The 24,310-nt window shown below is 43.0% G+C and overlaps 1 protein-coding gene across 1 annotated transcript in view; it reads left to right on the top strand.

Moving 5' to 3' along the window:
* The window catches only part of WDFY2 (WD repeat and FYVE domain containing 2), an 81,008-nt gene that overhangs the window by 37,995 nt on the left and 18,703 nt on the right, over positions 1 to 24,310 (top strand). The window contains exons 4-8 of the mRNA XM_018556460.1: positions 8,864 to 8,918; positions 11,277 to 11,427; positions 17,420 to 17,532; positions 19,163 to 19,289; positions 22,216 to 22,321. Of these exons, the coding sequence (XP_018411962.1) occupies positions 8,864 to 8,918; positions 11,277 to 11,427; positions 17,420 to 17,532; positions 19,163 to 19,289; positions 22,216 to 22,321 (552 nt within the window). The remainder of the gene's footprint in view (positions 1 to 8,863; positions 8,919 to 11,276; positions 11,428 to 17,419; positions 17,533 to 19,162; positions 19,290 to 22,215; positions 22,322 to 24,310) is intronic.

Consider the following 24,310-nt stretch of genomic DNA (forward strand, 5'->3'; position numbering starts at 1 on the left):
ACAGTGGCTGCCAAACTCTGGATAATTTCCTAGTTATATAGCTAAAAGTTACACGAGATGTGCAGTAATCCCATTAAAAACTCTGCAGGCGGCCTCTGCTGTAGCCTCAAATGGGTGATAAAGTAGAAACCCGACTGCATTTTGCTTAATAGAAAATATAAATGCATTACCAAATAGCTCACGTTGTTTAAGCATATGGGAGCTATTGAGATATAGTTCTTGTGACTATTTATCATAAAATGTACTTTTTTAGGTTAAAGAGCTAGGAAAAAGAAGAACTCTAGGCTTGTAGAAAATTAAAAGAGAACTATGGGCCAACCTTTTTTTTTTGCCATAGTTCTCTTCAGGGTCACAGGAGGACATGTACTAAACTCAGCATATAGCAGGCTGTCGCCCGCTATGCGCTGACAGCACGGACCCGCGCCGTAGCCGGGACGGATCCTTACAATATTGTCGGGATCCACTCTGCAGGCTCTGCCTCTCTAGAGTGCAAATGAATAGACCTGATGATGTCACAGATCCTTAGACCGCCAAGCTAGGGGGAGAAGAGGCTGCAGAGATCGGTCTAGCAGCCAGACTTCTTTAAAGTCCAAGCAATACGTGAAAGTAATGTAAGGTACTAATATTATATTGGAAACATCCCAACTGCTTCATAGGCTTTTAATTTTATTGTTTTATAATCTCATGTAGCTTCCTGTCACATGATCCCATGCTTTGACTTCTCTCACTATCTTGTGTGTGAGAGTGAGGTTGCTGTGGTTTCAGAGAGTGGGCGGTGCTAAAAACCATGGACCGCACAGACTTGCATTTTCACAGGCTAAGATTCAGGAACATTGAAGAGGATACTAAAAACAGGGTGAAACTAGAGACACTTTGTTGGTTTGGCTATATATCTGAGTTTAAATAAAAAATGTCCATGTTTGACTGTAGTGTTAGAATAAGTTCAAAGTTCTTATAACTTTCATAGCTCTTGGTATGCTCCTTTCATAGTCTTCAAAACTCTGTAATCTGACTATTACTTGACAGCCAGCAGGAGAGATTGACACCCAATGGCCACTTTTGACTATCCTAGAGATGCTGATTAAAAGAACTGGGAGTCAGTAAATGTCTGAGAGTCAGTAAGGTCGATTAGGCTCAGTTAAAAGTGACTATGGGGTAACCTTTTTATCCTATAGTTTTCTTTAGGGTCACGGGAGGACATATACTAAGCTCCTCCCGTGACCCCAAAACTCAATATAATGCCAACTATGTGCTGAGAGCGCCGCAGCCAGAACGGATCCTGACAATACTGTCGGGATCCACCCAGCTGGCTGATTGACAGTGGACTCTGCCTATCTAGAAGCAGAGCCAGCTATGCCCACCCCTTTACCTGTCCATCCCTCCAGTCAGCGCTGGAGGATCGGAGAGGGGGAAATCTGACAGTCACCACTCTGAAGAGAGATGATCGGGAAGTGAGCGAACGGTGGTATGTTGTAGCTCACTTCCCGATCAATAACTATGGGGATAAGTGTAATTTACTCACCCCATAGTTCTCCTTTAATATTTTGAGGTCATTGCAGACCACCACGTCAGTCCCTAGTCCTAAAGATGAGGTGGCTGGTGATGAGACTTTGTTACCCAGGGCAAAATGGTCAGCCACCAGCAAATATAGCCTTGGGATGTTTCTGTCAGCTGGATGTGGTTTCTGGTTTCATTCATTATTGTGCTTTGTTTTGCATGTCTATGACCTTCAACCCTCGGTAAGGATATACGTACATGTACATCGTATACATACATCACGTCATGTATTGATCCCATACCAATGAGTGCACTGACCTCAAACTCTGTTGCAGAGCCAGTGAGTACATCGGACTCAAGTCAAGTGTTGACTGTAGTCACAAGACTATTAGTTATATTATTATTATTAGTAGTAGTAGTAGTAGTAGTAGTAGTAGTAGTAGTACAACTCTTTAAAGTAATATGTGGTACATTATTTTATTATAATAAATGGTATAGTAGTAGTAGTAGTAGTAGTAGTAGTAGTACAACTCTTTAAAGTAATATGTGGTACATTATTTTATTATAATAAATGGTTGGGAGTCTATGAGCAATATGAAACTTCATAGAGGGGTTGATGTAATTAAGAGTGTGGGGACCCCTGACCCAGACCGAAATCTTGAGTTACTTTACAGAGACACTTTTTTGTGACCAAAAACATTATTAGTGAAAATGATTTTGAACAATAGCATTTTTAAAGCTATGTGATGAGATAACATATAAGGTCATGTTTTTTTCTAGTTATAAATTAACAGGTTTTCCAGAAGTATTTACATTTTGTATGTTTTTACGTATTCATGTGGGTTTCTTTTCAATGCTCTGTTTCCCGTGGACAACCCAAAAATAAGATAAAACTCCCGCATAATTCTTCCCTCACCCAATCGCTAAACCGGTTTTGCTTACAGTAGTGAGAGATTAGAACCATCGTAAGGTTTCGATTGCTGTTTCCCTGTTATAAAATGTCACCCTTTTTTGTCCTTGTGGCATTTGTCACTGTCTCAACAGTGATGGGATATCCAAAAGTTTAGGGTTGTCACCAGAAAAAACACCTTGCCAGTGAAAACTGTCTAAGGGGGATTTCACCTCACTTTGTAGAGATTTCCTGTTGCTTCTTCAGAACAATAGATGAAGGGACATTTGCCTAAAGGGGCACAGACAGCAAAAAAAATTACTTCCTGAAGTTTTAACCACTCCCTACTGTATCCTAATCTAAAAGGAAACAAAAGATTTTGGGTCTACATACATAATAAACCTAAATGTAACCCTGGAAGCAACACGTAATTTACCCCCAAGCTCTTTAACCTTAAACTAACCCTGAAAATGAAGGCCTTTGTTGCCCTAGGTATTCTGACCCTGACGACAACTTTCCCATCTGACACAGTGCAGCGTTCAGTGGGGAGGAGAGAAACTGCCACAGGAGGCCGAGCGGTGCGGGGGTGAGAGTGATGTGACCGCCCAGCGTCTCCTCCCGTACCGCTCAACCTCCTGTCACAGATTAGGAGAACTGTGTGGGGGCTGGGACAGCTATCAGTGCTGTCACACGAGGCTGAGCTCTCCTCCCACACCACCCGGCTCAGCTTCCTGTGACAGCACTGATAGCTGTCTCCGCCACACGTTCTCCTAATCTGTCACAGGAGGCGGTGCGGGAGGAGGGACGCTCACATCACTCCTGTGACAGATCAGGAGAGCAGTGTGAGGGCAGAGAGAGCTGTCAGCTGTCACGGGAGGCCGAGCCAGCGGTGCGGGGGAGGAGTCAGCAGAGTCAGAGCTCTCCTCCCCCGCACCGCTTGCTCAGCCTCCTGTGAGAGCCGATCCAGGATGGAGAGCGGGTACAAACACTCGGCGATCAGTGATCACTGAGTGTTTGTAAATAATTGAGGACCGAGTATGTTTACTGTGTCCCCAATTATGAATGAATGGGAAGTAATCTACATCACTTCCTGTTCATTCATGATTGTGGACATGGTAAACATACTAAATCCACAACGCAGGAATGAACAGGAACACTCAGTATAGAGGCTTCCTGTTCAGTTATAACGAGGGCTGCAGAAAAAGAGATTGAGCACTCTGTGACCCCCAATATTTCCCCCAAAGCCCCTAAATGTAAAGTGAAAAAATTTAAATATTTAATTTAAAAAAATATTAAAAAATTTGAAAAGGTAAGAGCATTTTTGGTTTCGGCCTGACATTTTTTAAAATCTTGGTTTCGTTTCGGATTTTAAATTTTAATTTCAGTGTGCCTATAGTCGAAACCTGGAGGTAGGTATTTGTCTAAGCTTGCTGGTCGATGATGACATTGTTTTTTGTATTCATTTCGCAATGTGCCTGTTGGATGTACTCAAAAATGTCACTACTCCAGGAGAGTCAAATCCCTAGCAAAGCCCCTTCCGTCCTTGCACGTCTCCTCTTCTGGAAGTGTCTAATACTGGTCTGTGCTGACCCAGCATCTCCACCCCTCCCTTCACCTCCCTACATAACATTAAATGTAGCTGCTAGGGTAGGAGCAAAGGGGAATAATAATGTGCCTCGAGTGACCGCTCCGGGTCTGCTGTGGCTGCTGACATCTCATCCAAGATGGCGGCACTCAGCAACAGTCTCAGGGCTTTTGGATGTCTATTTAACGGATGCTTTTACAGCTACATAACAGGCATACAATATGTTAAATGCACATATAATCTAATGGTAAGATTTTTGTTGAGATGAATAGTCAGACGATTGGGTTACCTTCATATTATGGATTAAGGAGACCCTAACAAGTGTATACTTATTTTGTCCCTACTAAAACCACTTGGTCCCTCCACCAAAAGCAAGCAGTCCCAGGTTAAGGTGCCTTTGGTTTTATGTCTCTGAATGAGTGTGATAGAGATCTTAGATGGTAAACTAAAGCTGCCCACACACCTTACAATTTATCTGCAGATTTTCTGTGGTCAGATGGAAAAGGTGCAACAGATTCCTCTATCTACACTTAACTGTGTGGATGGAGTAATCTCCAACTGGGCCAATCTGTTGCACTTTTTCCATCTGACCACAGAAAATCTGCAGATAAATTGTAAGGTGTGTGGGCAGCTTTATGTGGGCCAGAGGGTGAGTGGCCAGTCTATGTATTCTGTAAAGCTCTGTGATAAGGTACTTGTTCTCCCTGTAATTGCATGGACTGTTATGGTAAAACACGGCGTATTATGTTTGCACTATTAAAAATACAATGCTTTGCTTCTGTGGAACTTCCCCTGAGGGCTACATGACGCAAGTTATCCAATGTCTTTTACTAGTGTTTTTGTTGTTGGCAGGAAATGAAGATAACAACTAGAAGGGCTAAGTAGACTCCTTGACATAATACAGGACATGACAAAGGACGGCATTAGATTTCAGTCAGATCAGTAGAATATGTTTGCACTCATCAAACAGATATAACAAAACACCTTCAGTAGTATGTTCAATAAACCAAAAGGGAGTAAATAAGAGAAGTTCATTGTTGGGGTTTACATACACTTTAAAGGAGAACTATGGGGTCAGGGCTTTTCCCCATAGTTCTCCTTAGGGTAACGGGAGGACACAAACTAGCGTCCTCCCATCACCCTAGGCTCAGTATACCGCGAGCTACAGCTCGCGGTATACTGAGACGCCGGAGCGGATCCCGTCATCGATGTCGAGATCCGCCCAGCTGCGTGAGTGACAGCTGGCTCTGCCTATCTAGAGGCAGAGCCAGCTGTATCCGCCCCCTCCCCTGTCTGTTCCGCCAGTCAGCGCTGGTGGGGAGAGGGGAATCCAGCCCCTCCCCCTGTCACGGCAGAGAGCTGTGACAGGATCGAGAGGTGAGCGAACCCGGTGTGTGTTTGCTCACCTCCCGATCTACTGAGCCGACCTGTGACAGTCTCATTGTCACAGGTCGGCTAGAACTATGAGGTGAGTGGAAAGCACTCACCTCATAGTTCTCCTTTTAAGTAACAGCTTGCCCAGAGCACACCGCTGCTTAGTGCTCTCCATACACTCAGATGAACTACTCTATTCAGACAGAAACATAGCTAAGTATTTTTGTTATTTTGTGCTGCATTATTTTAAGCTCACGATTCATTTTTGTTTAAATAAAAGCAATTTAAGTTATATATTGTACATTGCAAGCATTTTAGAAAAACTTAATTGCAGAGTGCTGCCTGCTGGTGTAGATGCTTAGACAAGTCATTGCAGTTGCTACCTCAAAAAACTGTCCGGTAGGAAGGTTTGCCTGCTATAATCACAAAAGTCACTCTGTTCTATAAAAAGAGAACATGCATCTCGGCATCCCTGTGAATACTGGTGCCCAGCCTCATTTCAATTCCGGCTTTGTTCTGCTTTTGCCATGGTGCCCCCTCCCGGATAGTTTTATTTTTGGCATATATGTAAGCAGTTTTAAACAGAAGCTGGATGTCTGCATCTACCACGTGTGTTTATTAAACACTTTGCTAATTATTTTTCAAATGACCTGGTGGAAACACAAGTATGTATAGATAAAAAGAGCCATGTGGTATTGTGTGGCAATCCGACGGTAGAATTTGGTGTCATGGTCACCCAGGACTCTCAGCCAGAGGGGCTGAGAGGTTTCGGGAGGCAAGGGTTTGTCTGGATTCTGGCTGGGGTTTCAAAGTGATTCAGGAGGGATAAGATCTCCATTGCTGGGTCCAGGGTTTAGCGGTGACCAGCACCCAATGATTGCACAAGTGTGCACAACCCTTAAAGAAAGAATGCTGACTAGGGGAATTAGCTCCTGCTGGGAAAAAGGAACAGACTGTTTTCAGGGGTCAAGAGGACTCCACCCAGAAGTCAAAGTGGGGATCAGGTGGTGTGTGTGCTGGAGGCACACAAAGACAGCCAGGGAGGCTGGGAGAGCCGAGAGCCTGAGGGGCGGCCAGTACAAGTGCGGGACAGCACTACAGAGAGGACCGGTGGGTCAGAAATATTAATGTGAAGAGTGGAAGCCAGGAGGCTATACTTATGTTATGTTGCAAGCGGTGCATGGATACTGTACTGAACAACCCCTGTGAGGGTATTCAAGGTGGATGTGTGAACTTTTGTTTAACTAAAAGTGGGCTACCAAGCCCTCAGGGCTTATTCACACCATGTCCGTATCATGTCCAGAACGGAACAGTTTGTTCCTGGACCAAAAAAGCAATCCAATGTATCCCTATGTTATTTCTGGGCTCTGTTCACACCAGCGCAGTCTGTTCTGGACCAGCTAAAAAAACAAAAATACCGCTTGTCTCCTTTTCTCTGGTCTGGAATGAATGGAAACAAATCAAAAACATATACAAATGCACTGGACTGCACCTGAAAGCTCATTTTAAGCTAAAAAAAAACGAAAACAAATGGTATAGATTTGGTCCGGAAAATTATGTGAGCCTGGCCTAAAAAACAAGATATTGCGAGTGAACTGCATCCCTAAAGCGCTCACCATTTGTGCTAATATCCCCAAATATCACAGCCATTAATTTATTCCTCCTTTGATCCTGTAAGGAGATCCGAAAAGCACCCCTCTTAGTGGCACTTGAGAATTGGTTTTGGAAGTTCGGGATCACAGAGTGCAAATTCAAAAACGTTTGACATGTTCAATAGACACCAAAATTGAGTAGCTAAAAATTCAGCTGGACTCTGCGGTCTTTTTCAATAGTTTCATCCAGTCTGAGTCTCAAGGTTGTTTTTGAGACTCTTCCGAAGATGTGTAGGACTGCCATTAAAAGAAGCCAGTACACAGCATTTATGAAGTGTGCATTATGAGCTTACAATGGAACTTTTTATATAGCAGGTGTGCCTGGTAATGTGTTATTTCACTTACCTGTGAATATCTGTGACTACTTTTGTGAGAATGCCAAGGATACTATCAGATGTTCCTCCCTCCTACTATATGTATAGACTTTAACAAATGTGGACATTCCGATTATGTTAACCGTCCCTGGAGAGTTTGAAAAGCCAATTTTAGGGAGGTGTGTTCTGGTTTGTCAGATGCTGTTTTGGCAGATTTAGTGAAGAAGAATGTCAATGCTCTGAGTACAAATGAGGACACATTCTGTGTGTAGTATAAGATTGTTTTACAAAAGCCTTTTGTTATAACATAACATTTATGGTACCTTGACAATGAAATATTAATGAAAGTGATTCAAAGTCTATTATACAACTTTCTCAAATAATCTCAGCAGTTACCTCTTGGCCATTGGAACCTGTTCTGGGCTGGTAGTGCTGGCATTTGTCAGAAGGATGAGGGCTTCTTTACTTGGTTTGTTATGCAATGCTAAAGATTTAAAGAGACCCTGTGGTTAAACAATTTATTTCAACAATAATCTTCCTGTAGGATTATAAATAAATATATTAACAATAATCAGCAGCTTCAAGTACTGTAGCTTTTGACTTGTAAAAAACACAAACATACCAGCCCATGAAGTCCAGCGCTGTCTTCCATGCTGACGATTCTTCTCAGGGCTTCTGATCTTCCGCTGTGCCATCTTGAATCTGGGAGTTGGCTGTGACTTCCTGATCACTGACTGCCATCCCCCTACTGTGCATGCGCGAGATCCTCGCCTAGGTTGAGGAAATGGGAGCGTGCATCGGCAAAAATAGGATACCCACTTCCTGAAAAAATGAATTTGTATAAGCCGTAAGGGAGGAATAGGATGATGAGTGTAATTTTTGGGTGAGGGTCTGGTGTTGGGTACTGTTTTAGGTTTTGTTTCCATAGAACTATAGCTGAAAAACATTTTGTCGACATATATACCCAAAAACACATTTAAAGTGCATCTGTCATGAGGGAAGTTTTGGCTGTTGAGATTGCGGACCGCTCTTTGAAAATACTGGTTCCCTGGCTATCATGTTAATGTATTAGTTTCAGGGTCCCTGACACAAACATCCTTTAGATTTCTGTCCTGACTGGAGTACATACCGTGGTACCTCAGTTCACGAACGTAATTTTTTCGACGATTCTGGTCACGAACCGAATTTGTTGTGAACCGAATCAAACTGTGATCAGATCGTGATCTCGACGAGAGGAAGCCACAACCATGTGTCAGAGCGGGGAAGATGGTTGTGGTTGTGTTCTTCACCCGATGTAGAGTTCATGAATGGAAGCAAAATTTTGCCGAACTTCCTGTTCGCGAACAGAAGCGTTCGTGAACCGAGGTACCACTGTACAAGTATAACTTTCCAAATGTAGGAGCAAATGCAATACATAGGAAGTGACGATTATTCAGACATGAGAAGTGAGGTATGCAAAGGTTCTTGGGAACTGCAGACATGAGCCCCCACACAGTAATTTGCAGCCTTGCTTGTGACAGTAAGTAATAATAAATGTTATTTCTTTGTACAGGAATTTATTTTATCTGAAGACTATAACAAAATGAGCCCAACAAGAACATATCAAGGTAAGAAACAGAATCGCTGTTTTGAATTTGGTATGGTAATAAACTTCTCTCTTTTGAGTTATGCAGGTCATTCATGGCTAATATTTGATCTGGGTACCAGTCGGATGTGTTGCTCTTTAGCCTAATAATCACTGGATACCACTCTGCATTTCTCTCAGCTCAATTGACGAATGTTAGAATTGCGGGGATCCAGCTAGTGCACACAGCGTTTGGGCATTATTTTCTTAAATTTATAAATCAAATGTATTCCTATATAAATGAGAATAAACATAACTCTTAGTACAAAACATGTTTCATTTGTGATAAAGCTGATGTATATTAAGATATTTCTGTTATTCAGAACTGATTTATATAAGCCAGCTGGTGTTTTACACTTTTTTATAATTGAAGAGCTACACTTTTTGGTCAACCCCTTTACTACATCATGATGAGTCACAGCGGAAATTAAAGCAGATGGGAAGTCTACAAAAAGCAGAGGAGGATAGCTCCATCAAGTTAGAGCAATACTAGTAATATGTAAATGATATTGTAAAAAAAACGAAGTACCGGAGCAGAAAGGGCTATGGGATTAGAGAATGCTCAGCAGTTAGTCATATCTCTTCCTCCATGAGCTGTTGTCATTCAAGCTGTACAGAGCAGGGAAGATGGTGTACAATGCAATTATAGGCAAGCATTACAGCAGTGCCAGCAGGGGTATGTGCACAAGCAGCATGCATGGGCATGTACAGCTAAAGTCCATCTTGATGACTAGGTTTACAGCTTTATTGGCATTATAGCCTTAAAAGAGGAAATGGCATTCTCACAACTGGCAGGATGGGCAGGTAATATCAATAACATTGCAGTGGGAAAAAAACACAAGGGTTGTACAGCTTAAAGGACCACGACTTGCAATATTACATTTTGTTTTTTAGACTTACAGGTTTAGGTAGAGCAGGATAACAGAAGCTGGCATCTATTGGTATAGGGAGCTTTTATGCTTCAGACCCATATAGGCTGGCATGTCAAGGAGGAATTTTGTCAGTGCACACATTTAGTTTTAGTTTTATTTTCATATGTGTGGGACTTTTAGAGGCTGGGGACCACATGAAGAAATATGTTTTTTTCCACAAAAGGTGGATTTTGTGCACGTGCAAATAGAGCATAGCAGAAATTCTGTTTAAAATGCACCTGGATATAAATAGTTGGCAAGTGGTTGTTCAGCAGAGTTCATCTTTGGCCGTTTACTGTGCTATCTGTGCTGGAGTTCTGTGTGCCCAGTTTCAGTCTTTTGCCCTTCATCATAGTTGGCATTGGGAGTCTGGGGAGGAATAAACCACCTCTCCTCAGCAGCAATAGCTGTGTGACTGAGCTGATGGCCAATCTGATGTGGTCCTGAAAGCTTTTGTTTGTATGATCTGAGGGCTGGGTGTGCAGAAAGCTTGGGAGCTCACAACAAAGTGTGCAGCTCTTGCTCACACTATCTATTAGCTTTTGCTGTAAACTGTTCTGAGATACTGTATTTGTTGTTTTTATATCTATTATTAAATGTAGTTATTTTCTCCATTCAATACAAATTGGTAAACTAAACGTGAGATTGTAGTCCATCACGGGAGCGAGCATGGAGCGGTGACTACTTTACAACACACACAGGGAGCAAGGGGAACAAAAGTAGCCACCCTCCAGAAGGAAGGACAGTGTTGGCACCAATTCAGAGATGATTTATGGATCCACAGCCCAGTGATACACAAATAAAATAGCCATGTGAAAAAGAAAGTACACCCTATTTGAATTCTATGGCTTTTACTAGGGATGCACCGATACTGATACTAGTATCGGTATTGGTGCAGATGCCGAGTATTTGGGTGAGAACTCGTACTCACCCAAATGCTCTGATGACTAGCCCGATACCTGAGCTTCCGGTATCAGGAAGCTGGGCAGCAAGTCATTGCACGCTGCCCGTCTTCACTTAGTGATGAGAGAGCATGGAGCCAGTTCTGCCAATCAGGAAGCCGTGCAGAGTGACTGGCCGCCTAGCTTCCTGATTGGTCGGATGAGAGGATCTACAGCCAAATGATACACAAATAAACTACATCTATGTTAATAGTTAGGGCACTTCAATGCAATTTTAAGATTTAAGAGTTTGGTGTAATTTTAATCTAAATATGAGGCTGGGCCAAAATACCTTAAAACGTTCATGACTGAAAAAGCTGGACTAGTGCCTACCTTCATCCATGTCCTTTCACCAGCCTATTGCATATTGTAGTACTGCATATTCTCAGACACTGTAACAACTGTTTTTTTATTAGATACACAGCTAATAAATTAACTCATACACATGATAACATGTAGGACTTTTATCTTTCTATTCTGTCTCTACAGCCCACCAGAGCCGACTGACAATGGTTCTGTTTGTCCTGGAAATGGAGTGGATGTTGAGCACAGGACAGGACAAGCTGTTCACATGGCACTGTTCGGAGACCGGGGAACGCCTGGGAAACTATCGCACTACAGCTTGTGCTTCATGTCTGCAGTATCCTTTCACATTCTTTGGAATGAATTGAATATGACTTTTATCCACCATGTTTTCACCATATGTGTGATATGAACCGTACAATATTATGGTCTGCCAGTGTGTTAACCTGAAGATAAATTACTTAATTATGAAGAGCAGTGATCTACACCAGCCATTCACATCACCATCTGATGTTTGTAGACTGAGAGCTCATTTCACAAAAGTGTAATCTATGCCATCATTTCATTAGCCTGTGCTGTTTTGCTTTTTAAAAGAATACAAAATATAATAGTAAAAATTGTTCACTCCCTAATGGAATAACTGCACGTATCTTAAATGCAAATCGGTTCAGAAAGGATTATCACATACGGTGACTTGTGAAAACATTTTTGGAGTTTCAGTAAGGGGACTATTTATGAGAGCAGGAAATGAAACCTTTGGAGATGGTGATCAAGATTAATAGGAAAATTAAGCTTTGAACTGTTTAAATTTAGGAAGATGCTTCCATTCCTAAGTTATAAATTGAGGCTTAAGTCAGAAAAATGTATTGCTAATAGCAGTCAGTTTATCACGTGTGAGTAAATGTAATTTTCCCGTGTTATTAAGTAAACCATAGAGTGCAAATTTACATAAAACTGCCCCCGAAGGAGAGCTCAACATTCTGCACAATGGTCTTAATAAATTAACTATATGCAGTGTTATTATTCATCGTCCCTGGCTTTGTTGTGGGTGATGGTGGTCTCAGAGGCAGGGGAGACCGAGGATGTTCAGTGCACGTCTCCCACTGCAAAACCCCAGCAACTTGGCTATTCACATCCTCGCTTCTAATCTGCACTGCATAGTTATTTTGATATTCTGGAAGAGCACTTCAAAGAAAGGCAAAGTCACTTGCTTGGTGTCACAGTTGACAAGCAGATCCTTCTCTGCTTTCTGTCACTGGGCCCAGGAGCATATACACTGCAAGGCAAACGAGGCATTTACCTTGGGTGGCCCTTTCCAGGGGGCAGCAAAAAACGCCACCCGCAAATTAATGAAGTGAGCCTCGACTGCCTAATCAGGCAAATTAGGTGACCGCTCGTGGGGCCTCGCGGCTGCCTAGTTTGCCTGAGAGAGCTGTCTGGTGGAGGAAGAGGCAGGGCCCAGTGAGATGCGGCCTGGCCGGCAGAGGTGGAGGAGAAGCTGCGGGCGGCTCGGGGCTGGCCATACCCCATGATCTGACGTCAGGATGTCCCTGAGGCAGGCTGGGAAGCTGCAGGGAAAGGGACCCTGCAGAGCCCACCATAGATCCTGCACAGCCCATCTGAGAGTCTCAGGTGGGCTGTGGGGGGGTCTGTGGTGAGGTCTACAGGATCTATGATGGGCTGTGCAGGGTCTCAGATGCGTGCCTGTGTCCTTAGTTACCCTCTTTTTGATGTATGGTAAATATACACAAAATCCATCCAGGACAATAAGATTTCCACATAATCAGTTGGGCTGAGCTGGTAACATTTGGGATCTAAAGCTAAGCAATATATAGATGCAGAGTGATTAAACTCACAAATAATGAAATATCTGTTCTGGAGCTATCTACTACAATATTTTGGTTGATTAGGAGAATCGCTGTAGAAGTTGAAGCTCCGTGATCATTCAACTCGTGCTTCCAGCCTAGTTTGGCTTCTTGTATACTAGAACCAGTGTGAATCAGCTAGAACTAGTAAAAACAGCTGCCTGCATAACACCAGTCATGAGGCTGCCAAAGCAGAATTTATGTCTCTATTTCTCAATCACTTTTACACAAGTCGGAACCCACTCTCTGACCTCTGCTACTCTTATAGCCATTTGGTGATGAAAGAGGCATGCTTGTTGACTTTGTTTTAAAGAAAATGTTTCAGGACAGAAGTATGAGAACTGCCACTGCAATGCAGTCGGTAAGGTAGTTAAAGCAAGGGTAATGATAACCTCTTCTTGCTCTTTGATTTAACTACTTCACTGACTGCATTCAGGTTTCATTAACCTGAAATCTATGTTGGTTATGGTGACCACTCTACATCAAAGGAAATTAAAAAAGTGTATTGTATGAGTAACTGTCCTATTGGCTATACATCTCTAGAGACTGCTTTTTAAACGAAATCCTTCGTGAGAATTAAACCTATGATTCCAGGGCTGTAGGCAAGAGTGATAATAACTTAGCCTCCATATCAGACCTGTGCATCTCATAATTTAAATATTAATGTACATATAACAATCGGTAATCTGTTCTAATAATGATCTGCAATGTGGACGGATGGAATGTACTTGCTTTGGTGGCTTGTTTGATGTGACGCCCAGCACATGTTTTAATGTGGAAATTAAATTCATTTGGAGGTCGGGGATAACCTTCTAAATCCCTTCGATTAGACAATTATTTTATTGCAAGTAACAATATTTAACTCTTCCTACTGCAAGTGGCAAATGGCATGCCTAAGCTGGTAACTGTACAATTTTCTTCATAATGTTACTGGTTTCATCACTGGTGACATTTTATATGACCACAAAGGCAAAATGTTCTTGCATATCTGCATCTAGACCAGTGGTTGGCAATTTACAAGGTGTAGGGAGCCTCAACTGAGGCCCCTGACAGCTCCAAAGGGCCACACAAAATATTCAGTATGTGACAAGATACTGTCAGATAATTCAGACATAGTAGAGGAAGGTGATCGGGGACTGAAGACATGCAGCAAGGGTAGTTGGAGACTGTAGGCACACTAAAGGAGATTGAGAGATACTGGGGACATGCTGCATGAGACTGCTGGAGATCACTGTCATAACCTTTTCACAAATAGAAGCTTTAACTACAAGAGTGCTGGTATCTGTAAATAGCCACACAGCATGTCCCAAGGGGCTTAGTTTGGCCCTTAGACCACAAGGGGCCTAGACAGAAGAGACTGGTTGACATGTCTGATAAATGACAAGTTACTAGAAACTTCTGAAGAGCAATGATAGTACTTCCGAGTATACTAGACATTGGTCATGCTCAAAGCTAAAGGAAAAAAATGTGTAGTGTTGATTTTTACATTTTTAACACAGTTGTGTTTTAAAGGTTTAAACAATTTGAGAGTGTGTGTCCTGCAAACCTTTCCAGCAGTCCTAGCCCTGGTGAAGTGGACTGTAAGTGTGTACAGTGTGTAAGTATGTACAGCATGTGCTTTGTTCTCTTCCTCGGAACAGACTGTTAAAGGGTCGGTCCACCTAAAACTGGTTTATGTTTTTGGTAGATGTTGGCGAGCCAAACCCACCTGACAATTTCCCATATCTCCTTGTTATTGTATTGGTGACATGTTGCTCTTGAGTTCCTGGATGCTGTGACCATAATAGGAGTATCCTGTCCCCCCTGTTTATATCATCTATAAAAAAATAAATAAATATTGAGAATCCATCCTGTGGTATATCCTGTGTCACATCTGCTCTATCATCACTTTTGAGTCAACTGACTCGTTGATAAACAATTAAAGGGACAGAAAGCAGCACATTGCCTCTCCTAGCTGCCAATCACTGAGATTTGGCACTGATCACCACAAAAAGCTGTTTTACTTAGTGATCCTTTCAAGAAACTAAAATTAGCCAAAAAGCTTTCCCTGCACACAGAGACACTAAATCATCATCTCTCCTACTGCCTGTGCCATTTCGCTGAGCAGAAACGTTCCTCTAAAGTCTGCTGAGAAAACGGCACTCATGGAAGTGTTGATATCCTGGTCCCCCTGCTGTGCTCAGTGGTTCCTTCCATTAACCTCCACATGCCTACTGTCCCCTATAGTGGCACAAAGGTCACTGGGATGAACCACTACATGCTTCAGGGAACCAGGAGATTGACACTCCCAGAAGTGTTGGTTTCTCAGCAGATTTCAGAGGAAAAGTTTCTGCTCAGCAGTAGAAGAAATTACTTTTTTCTTTTGCAGGAAGAGCATTTTGGCTATGCTTAGTTTCCTGACAGGGTCTCTCTAAAGCCTTGGTTCTCGACTGGTGGGCCGTGACCCAAAAGTGGGTCATGACCCTATATTCAGTGGGACGCTACGTGCCTTCCACTTTTCTAGGTGAGAGGCACAGCACTGTCAGTTCTCGCTCCAAGTAGACATTCAAATTATGCTCCCCGGCGCCAATTGTCAAATTGAGGTGGGGTGGGATGAAGCTATGGCCGTGAGGGAGCTTCATCCACACATGCATTGCTTACAGCTCCCTCACGCGCCCCGTAGAGGTGCCTGGACCAGAGTGACGTCACATTTTGGCTCCCGGCACCTCTACAGGGCGCTCAAGGGAGTTGTACAAGCATTGCACATATGGATGGAGCTCCATCACAGCACAGCAGCCCACACTGGACCCCAGGCTGAGGATCCACTCCCGTTCTCGTAAGGTAGGTAGACTGGGTGGATCAAAAAAAAAACAAAACTTTTTTTGAGTGTATATGTGTGTGAGATTGTGTCTGTGGTTGTGTGTGTCTGGTAGTGTTTTTGAGGGCCTATTCACAATAGTACAGTGCGGTAATCGAACAGTCCTGTGCAATTAACGCACTATACCACACAATCACACCTACTACGGGTTCGGTTGCGGGAGGTGCGTTGCATTGCCATTCATTTGAATTGCAAACCTCCCGTCCACAGTTCAATCTCCCGCACCGGAACATGTGGTACCGCAATGCCGCTTGTTCCATTGCAGTGCGACTTGGGTCGCGACTTAATGACCAAGGACAAATGTGGGTCTTGAGGTTACACAGGTTGAGAACCACTGCTCTAAAGTGTATGTAAAACCAATCACTAAAATCTTATAGAAGCTTTAGATGTGATTTAAAGTTGTTTTCTGTCTTTGCAGATTTTAATAAGATTAATACCTGAGATCCTGTCATAAAAGTCCTTGTTCATTTACTGTGATAAAGTGACAGCTGTTCTCCAACTGTGTTCCTGCATTGTCACCTTGACTCCTATTAAGAAAAGCAGTGTGTCGCTCCAGGTTAGTCCATGCTTACCTGCTATATCCAGGTTCTCATCCAGCTCATTTGCTGACCACCACTATGCAGGAAAATTGGGTGACTACACACCAGCTTTATCCAATCGCTTTCTGTATTCTATCATAAACACAGGAGAGGAATTGAGACCGTTGATACGTTTCACGCATACAGGCGCTTAGTCATAGTCAGTTTTATGAAAAAATAAAGAGAGTTTGGACATAGCTGGTGTGCGGTGATCCAATTTTCTTGTATAGCACCTTGACACACGTGTCCCTGACCGAAGACTTGAAGAACTCTGGGAAATTTTTTATTAACCCTTGCAGTGGGGCTACCCTCACACTGCATGGCTTAAGTGCTCATTTTGGTCTAGGGAGGAAAAAAAAGTTATACTCGCCTGATCCTCTGAGCTGACTTGCTCTTAGTCCAGTCCTTCCAACCTCTCTCCCCCTCTGCTGCAGTGGCCTAAGGTCCCATAAATCATCATGTCCAATATACAGTGTATAGGATATGAGGACGCCAAGGGATATACCATCACTGGAGTAGAGGCGGAGACTGGCAGGGGGAGCGCTGTCACAGCTGGCTGGCTCCGAGCATCAGGTAAGTATAACTTTATTTTCCTCCCCGGACCAAAACGAGCGCTTAACAAGGGTTAATAATAATTTTCCCTGTAGTTCTGCTTTAAGGTGGCTGTGCAGATACACATTGCGCAGGAACAGTCTACTGTTGTCACTATCCAGTAGCCTGTCCAGAGCAATGATGTGCGGCTGATGCAAGATGTAGTAAATGGCTAATTGAGGTTGGAGGAGATCACCAGTGCTAAGATGCAATAAAGAATGATAATAAATAATAAAATAATAAAAATGTAAAAACTCATTAATGAAAAACATTTTAAAAAAAGTTTTCTTTTCAAAATGTAAGTCATTAATTTAGGGTTTAGATGTGTTGGTATTATTATATGAAGGGATAAAGGCTGACCCGTTTGATTATGAGTAATGGAAGAAGAGATCAGGCACCCTGCTTTTGTCTTTATGTCCCTTAACATCAGCTTGACAGATTTGACGTGGAGACGAAACACGTCTTTGTCGGGGATCATTCTGGGCAGGTTACAATTCTAAAACTTGAACAAGACAACTGCAGCCTCATTACCACATTTAAGGGACATACAGGTGAGCGGACATCAGGTAAATTACTTCAAAAATAAGACGTCATTTTATCTCCTACTTAGTAATGCAGCCACCAGGACCATTAAAGCCCCTTCATACCTCCAACAGCACCCGTAAGAAAATGTCGCCAGTGCTAATTCGAATGGAATTCTATATTACTTTCTGTGCTTTCAAGAACACAATCTTGTATATCCCTTTTGGCAATAGTGAGACATCACATTAATCTCAGCATCACAATAATCTCAGAGCCCTGTGTAAATGTTATGGAGAAAAAGTCCTTTCAATGACATTCGTCCACGCCTTCCCACGACTGTGTTAAGCATCGAGCAATTAACGCTAACCTCTAATTACAGCAATTTACCTGCCTAGACTTCTCTTAATCCCCAGATCTTGTATCTGAGGGTTTTTTTCCATGACTGTGCTATGGTAACACAGCCTAACGTTGTTCTTTCTTTAGTTATTAGGTATTGCCTTTATACATTGTTCTCTTGTGTTGGGTATTAGCCCCGGATACTATAAAAGAAGAGTGCCAATCAAGCAGCTAGAAACAAATGACATTTACCTCTATGAACCATTTTACCTGCCAAATATTTGAAATTTTATTTATCAAGTGTTCAGACTCGCACATCTTAGCTACACTGTATAGCCAGCGTGGTGACACCACAATTTCGGGTTTCAGTTTTTTTTTAACTTCTGGTGTCACCTGCTTGTTCATTGAAGCCTGGAAGTGTGAAGGCTTGTATTGATAACAACCAGTTTTCTTATGTGTTTGATTTGTGTCCTTCCTAGTTTTACATCTGGATAGGCAGTTGTGACAGTGTAAAGGTGTAGGTAACATATAGTTGTTGATGGGAGAAATAGAAAGTGGTTTGGTTCCACAGGTTGTTGTTTCTTGAACTGGTATTGGTGTTGTAACCTATTCTGGGAGGACCAGAATGGGGCAAATCAGATGTCCATTGATTTTAAAGGGGTAGGTCAGATGTCCCTTGATTCTATATGGGGTAAGTCAGATGTCCCTTGATTGTATATGGGGTAAGTCAGATGTCCCTTGATTGTATATGGGGTAAGTCAGATGTCCCTTGATTGTATATGGGGTAAGTCAGATGTCCCTTGATTGTATATGGGGTAAGTCAGATGTCCCTTGATTGTATATGGGGTGAGTCAGATGTCCCTTGATACTATATGGGGTAAGTCAGATGTCCCTTGATTCTATATGGGGTAAGTCAGATGTCCCTTGATTATATATGGGGTATGTCAGATGTCCCTTGATTATATATGGGGTATGTCAGATGTCCCTTGATTCTATATGGTGTATGTCAGATGTCCCTTGATTCTATATGGTGTATGTCAGATGTCCCTTGATTCTATATGGCGTATGTCAGATGTCCCTTGATTCTATATGCATGTTCATCATCAGGACTGGACAAATCCTAGGAGCCAGCTAACCAATGCTCCTTAAAAATTACTAACTTTTGAGGTTTCTTCTAGTTGTTGTCAATGGAGCTGGCTCCTAAAAAAAAACAAAAACCTGCTGGCTCCTGGATTGGACAGACTGGCTCCTCAACCTGGTGTTCATAATCCAGTAGATTTGTGTAGTTGCTGTTGTACAAATGTGCACTTTCTTTCCTTACAGCTGGGGTGACCACCTTGTGCTGGGATGCGGTACAAAGACTTCTGTTCTCAGGCAGCTCAGATCATTCCATTATCATGTGGGACATTGGGGGACGAAAAGGAACGGCACTGGAACTACAAGGGCACAAGTAAGCACTTTATTTTGAGGGGGTAAATGTGGGAAGAATAGGTCCGGCTGCAGTGGCCACCAAATAAGTGCACCTGTTCATTCATAACTGGGGACATAGCTTACTATGTCCTCAGTTATTTAGAAACATTTAGCGATCAGTACTCTTCATCCTGACTGCTCTGCCTGTCACAGGAGGCCGAGCTCTCGTTGCCTCCTGACAGCTGTCTCCTCGCTGCACCGCCCCGCTTGGCCTGACAGCTTCTCTCCTCCCCACTGGGTGTCGGCAGCTGGATCAGCTCTTTGCCTCTTCTGATCCCTGCTGCCTCTGCTGACACAGGCCGGGGAAAGCAGCGGGAATCCGAGGGGACACAGACCGGCGCCTAGCAAAAAGGAGTAAAGCTAGGGATATACCGCATTTTTGGCTGTTTTGGTAATTTTGACATTTTGCCCATAGTACCATTTTCGGCTGAAATTTTGGTGCATCCCTAATATACATACATTCATACAGTACATATACAGGGCTGGACAAATCCCAGGAGCCAGGTAGCCAATGCTCCTTAAAAATGACAGCTTCTGCCCTACTTTAGGCCTTGCAAGACTCTTGACAGCCACAGGCATGACTCCCGGGGGCAGATGCTTGATGGGATTTGCAGTTTCACCACAGCTGGAGGACCGAAGTTTGGCTACCCCTGCTCTAGTTGTTGTCAATAAAACTTGGCTCTTAAAAAATTCTGCTTGCCCCTGGACTGGACAGACCTGAATTCCATAATAATTTGTCTTCCCCCTGCACAAATACAAGCACACTTCTAGGTAGATTGAGCAACCAGCGAGCGTTAATGTGCAGCCCTCCCCCTGAGCGTTTCTCTTAAATAACCAGTTTTCCATGTGGCGGCGTGCTCTTGTGCACGTAATGATAAAATTACACGTGAGTCACTGATTAGTCCATGACAACTGTTGCTGTTATTGTGATCACTTAAAAGAAGATGTCATCTGTGTCCGATGATGTGTTTAGTGTTTTGTACACAATCCCACTGAGCATCTTTCATGCACCTTGGGAGGACGGCTGATATCTGTTGCCTGGAAACAGGCCGTGGAGCATTTCAGCTCCTTCTGTAGAGAAATGCCTGGTGAGACGGGCTTTTCAGTCTTCTGTACACACACTTTGTTTCAAAGAACTGTTTTTTTTTAGGGCAGCGGTAGCCAAACTTCAGCCCTCCAGCTGTGGTGAAGCTAAGAAGCCCATCATGCCTATGACCACTATAGGCATGGCTCCCAGAGTCGCCTTATGGGACTTGTAGTTCTAGAAAAGCTGAAGGGCCGAAGAGTGGTGCCCCTGAACTAGATGCAAACTGTCAAAATGGAGTGCATGGTGCATGTTCCTAGTGACCCCGAGGCTAAAAGAGGGATTTAAGTGGGGTGGCTCAGTACACACAAGTGTTCACTTGGACTGCACGGTCTGTAGATGTATGTGCTGCACCCATCATTGTCCTCCTATCCCTCCTAGGTATGGTGTCCAAACTCCATCCTTCAGAGTACCAGGGAAAGAACATTTACCTTTAGCACCTGCTCTCATTTTCTTTGCCTGTAGATAAGACACAGATAAAATGATGTCACATTGATGAACTGAAGAGGCTAGAAGGCTGTGTTTGATCAAGTATCCGGAGAAGTGCTGAGAAATCTGTACAAGTTCACTTCTACAATGATATTCTGGTTATATCTGGTATACCAATGGCCATAACATCTGAGCCTTTCTGTTCACTTCCAAGTAACTAGTGTTCCCGTACTCTCATTGCTTGCCAGCAAGCTGCCTTTTGGGCTAACTCATTAGGAATAGGAAAACCCCTTGTTGCCTTTAGAAATCAAGAACCTTTCAACTTCATTTCTGTGTGTAGGAGAACAAGAATGTTAGCATGCTGTAGACCAGGTGTACGCTGCCTTGGCACTCCAGCTGTGGTGAAACTACATGGGCATTGCACGACTGACAGCCACAGGCATGACTTCCAGAAGCGGATGCATGATGGGATTTGGAGTTTCACCACAGCTGGCATGCCAAGGTTGCCTATCCCTGCTTTAGATGATCAGTATGGAGCTTCATTCAGCTTTTATTCTTTCAATTGGATGAACAGTTCACAGGAGAAGAAAGGTTATCTATGAGAGGTTATCTTCTATTTTGTTTTTTTCTTTGCTCCAATCACAGGCTAGCTTTAATTTTTCATCTAAGTGTCTGTGTTGATGGGCAAATTCAGCTTGCATTCAAGTGCATTCCACTCGCATTTGAGAGCAGTTTGCAATGCTTCAGAGATCATTCAGAGGTGTAATTGACCTGCAGTTGACCACCTGACCTGCAGTTGACTGGTTTCTAAGCTGCATCAAGCTGCTTTTCCATACCCATTGACTTGTATGGGCAGAGAACAAAAGCGTGTCAACAGAAGCCCATAAGGTCTCACGCTGTCTTGAAGAATCTATTTTGGTTGAGGTTTGAAACAAAGGCACTCTTCCATCTGCTTTGTGAACGCTGAACAATCCTGGTAGTCAAAGCCTTGTTAAGGCAAAGATATTACTGCTGTTCCTGCCCACTTCTTACTCATGCGATTTACTATGGCATTTTGTATCTGCCATGACATTGTGGTTAAGAATGAATGGGATGTAATGGAAGGGACAAGGCTTTGCATTGCTGTAACTTGGCACAAATATGGAACTCCATTAGACCATTCAGATGTGCCAAGGGGGATTGTTCTATGACATTGTCCCTTGGCTTTCATAATGGGGAGTGTTGGGGGCCTGATGTGAAATGTACAGTGTTTACAAGTGTATTAGGGATCTTCGAAAAATGTGGTGCATCCTTTGACAGAATTCTATTAAAATGATCACGTATCTTGTCATAAATCAGTATCTTTTGCTTGCCACATTTAATCTAATGGATGCTTGTTTTTCTTTTGTCACAGTGATAAAATCCAGCACATCTCCTATGCACACCATTCTAAACAGCTCATCTCCTGCAGCGCAGATGGCAGTATTGTTGTCTGGAATATGGATGTTGAAAGACAGGAGGTTTGTTCGCTGATTTATTCTGTTCAGTCTATTATTATTAGAGTTTTACTTTGGTGATTGCCACTGAAATGTCTGGCTCCTGTTTAAAGTGCACCTGAACCAGAGTCAATGCTTCTTAGCTATACTGTTGCAGGGTAATAAAAGGACAACACCTGTATTCACTTTGGGAAGCCACGCTTTGTATTGTAAGAAATCGGCTCTTCTTCATGCTATGTTACCCGTGGTTGAAAACTAACTGCTCCCTAACCCATGTCTGCTGACATTAGCAGCAGCATAATACCACACACACCCTAAACAGAGCTAAGGTCAATTAATAGCTGCCAAAGTTTGTACTGTCTACACATCACAGGACGTGCGCACATGACGGACCTGCAAATGGGGAGTCTACTTCTTAATAGTGCTGTCAGTCAGAGGCCAATATGGCGGCTTCTACAGTCAGTTTTTGCACTTTTGTTTTGGGGTCAGCGTTGCTTCTACTATGACTCTGTTCTACTTTCCCAGTAAATGAATACTTTTCGTGTCGGCTTTGTATAGAAAAATATGATTTCGGTATGATTAACAAGAAGCGTACTGCTGTACTCAACGATACCCACAAAAAATATCTCAAGGTCCCCCTGTCTGTAATATCTTCCGTTGTGGATTTGAGCACCCCCTATCGAAGCTTTGACCTGTAGGTTCTCCTTCCCCCCAGTGTCTCCCCTTCTTCTTTTCCTTACCCCCCCATCTTTTTCCCACTTAATCTTTGCACTGCTTCTTCTGCTTGCTTCTCTCTGCATGCATTGACATTAGATGACACCAGAGGATTGTGGCCTGAGCTCGGTTTTGCTTAAATATTCTCATCCTGCAAAATATGTGACATTTTTATGACTCTGTGAAATGGAAGTGATTGCCATTGTTATAATCTTAAATAGCATTGTACTTTCATATGGACTTCATTCTAAAAAGTAAAATATTTGTTTATTATCAGGAGCTTTAGAGTAGTTAGAACTACCAGGATATTTATTATACTATGATATGGTTTTGTTTCATTTTCTTTATTTCTGCTGCTAATGCAGATATGATAGCACTATGTGTCTGTGGGATTAAGATTTTATTTTTCTCACTAAAATGTTTTGAATGGAAATTAGGAGCTCTTACAATTGTTAAATTAATTACCAGCTTTTTGCTCATTGCGGAAGACCTGTAACTTACGCTCATGAAAATGTCTGTTTCCTTCTACTATATATTGCGTTTTGACATTACAATTTACATACAAATATATTGCTAATTCTTGGCTGTCACTTCACTTTCTGTCTGGGATATCAAACTCCAGTCCTGATTTTAGCTGAACAGAGTATGTTCTAGTAGTGAAATCCTACCACCAACACACACTATTGGTCCTTCCTTTGTATTCCACCCCCAGCACACCCATTATTCTCTCCCACATATCCCACCCCAGCACACACAATGGTCTTTTCCCTGTATCCCACCTCCAAAACACACATTGGTCTTCCCCCATATCCTACTTCCAGCACATACAATGATCTCTCTCTTGTATCAAACCCCCAAGACACCCATTGCTCTTTCCCCTGTGTCCTACCTCCAGCACACACATATATGGCTCTCCTGTATCCCACCTACAGCACATGCATTGCTGTCTCCCCTGTATCCCACCTCCAGTGCACACATATATGGCTCTCCTGTATCCCACCTACAGCACATGCATTGCTGTCTCCCCTGTATCCCACCTCCAGCACACACATTGCTGTCTCCCCTGTATCCCACCTCCAGTGCACACATATATGGCTCTCCTGTATCCCACCTACAGCACATGCATTGCTGTCTCCCCTGCATCCCACCTCCAGCACACACATTGCTGTCTCCCCTGTATCCCACCTCCAGCACACACATTGCTTGTCTCCCCTGTATCCCACCTCCAGCACACACATTGCTGTCTCCCCTGTATCCTACCTACAGCACACACATTGCTGTCTCCCCTGTATCCCACCT

Source organism: Nanorana parkeri, unplaced genomic scaffold, assembly GCF_000935625.1.
Source record: "Nanorana parkeri isolate BGI_ZX_2015 unplaced genomic scaffold, ASM93562v1 scaffold238, whole genome shotgun sequence".
NCBI lineage: Eukaryota > Metazoa > Chordata > Amphibia > Anura > Dicroglossidae > Nanorana > Nanorana parkeri.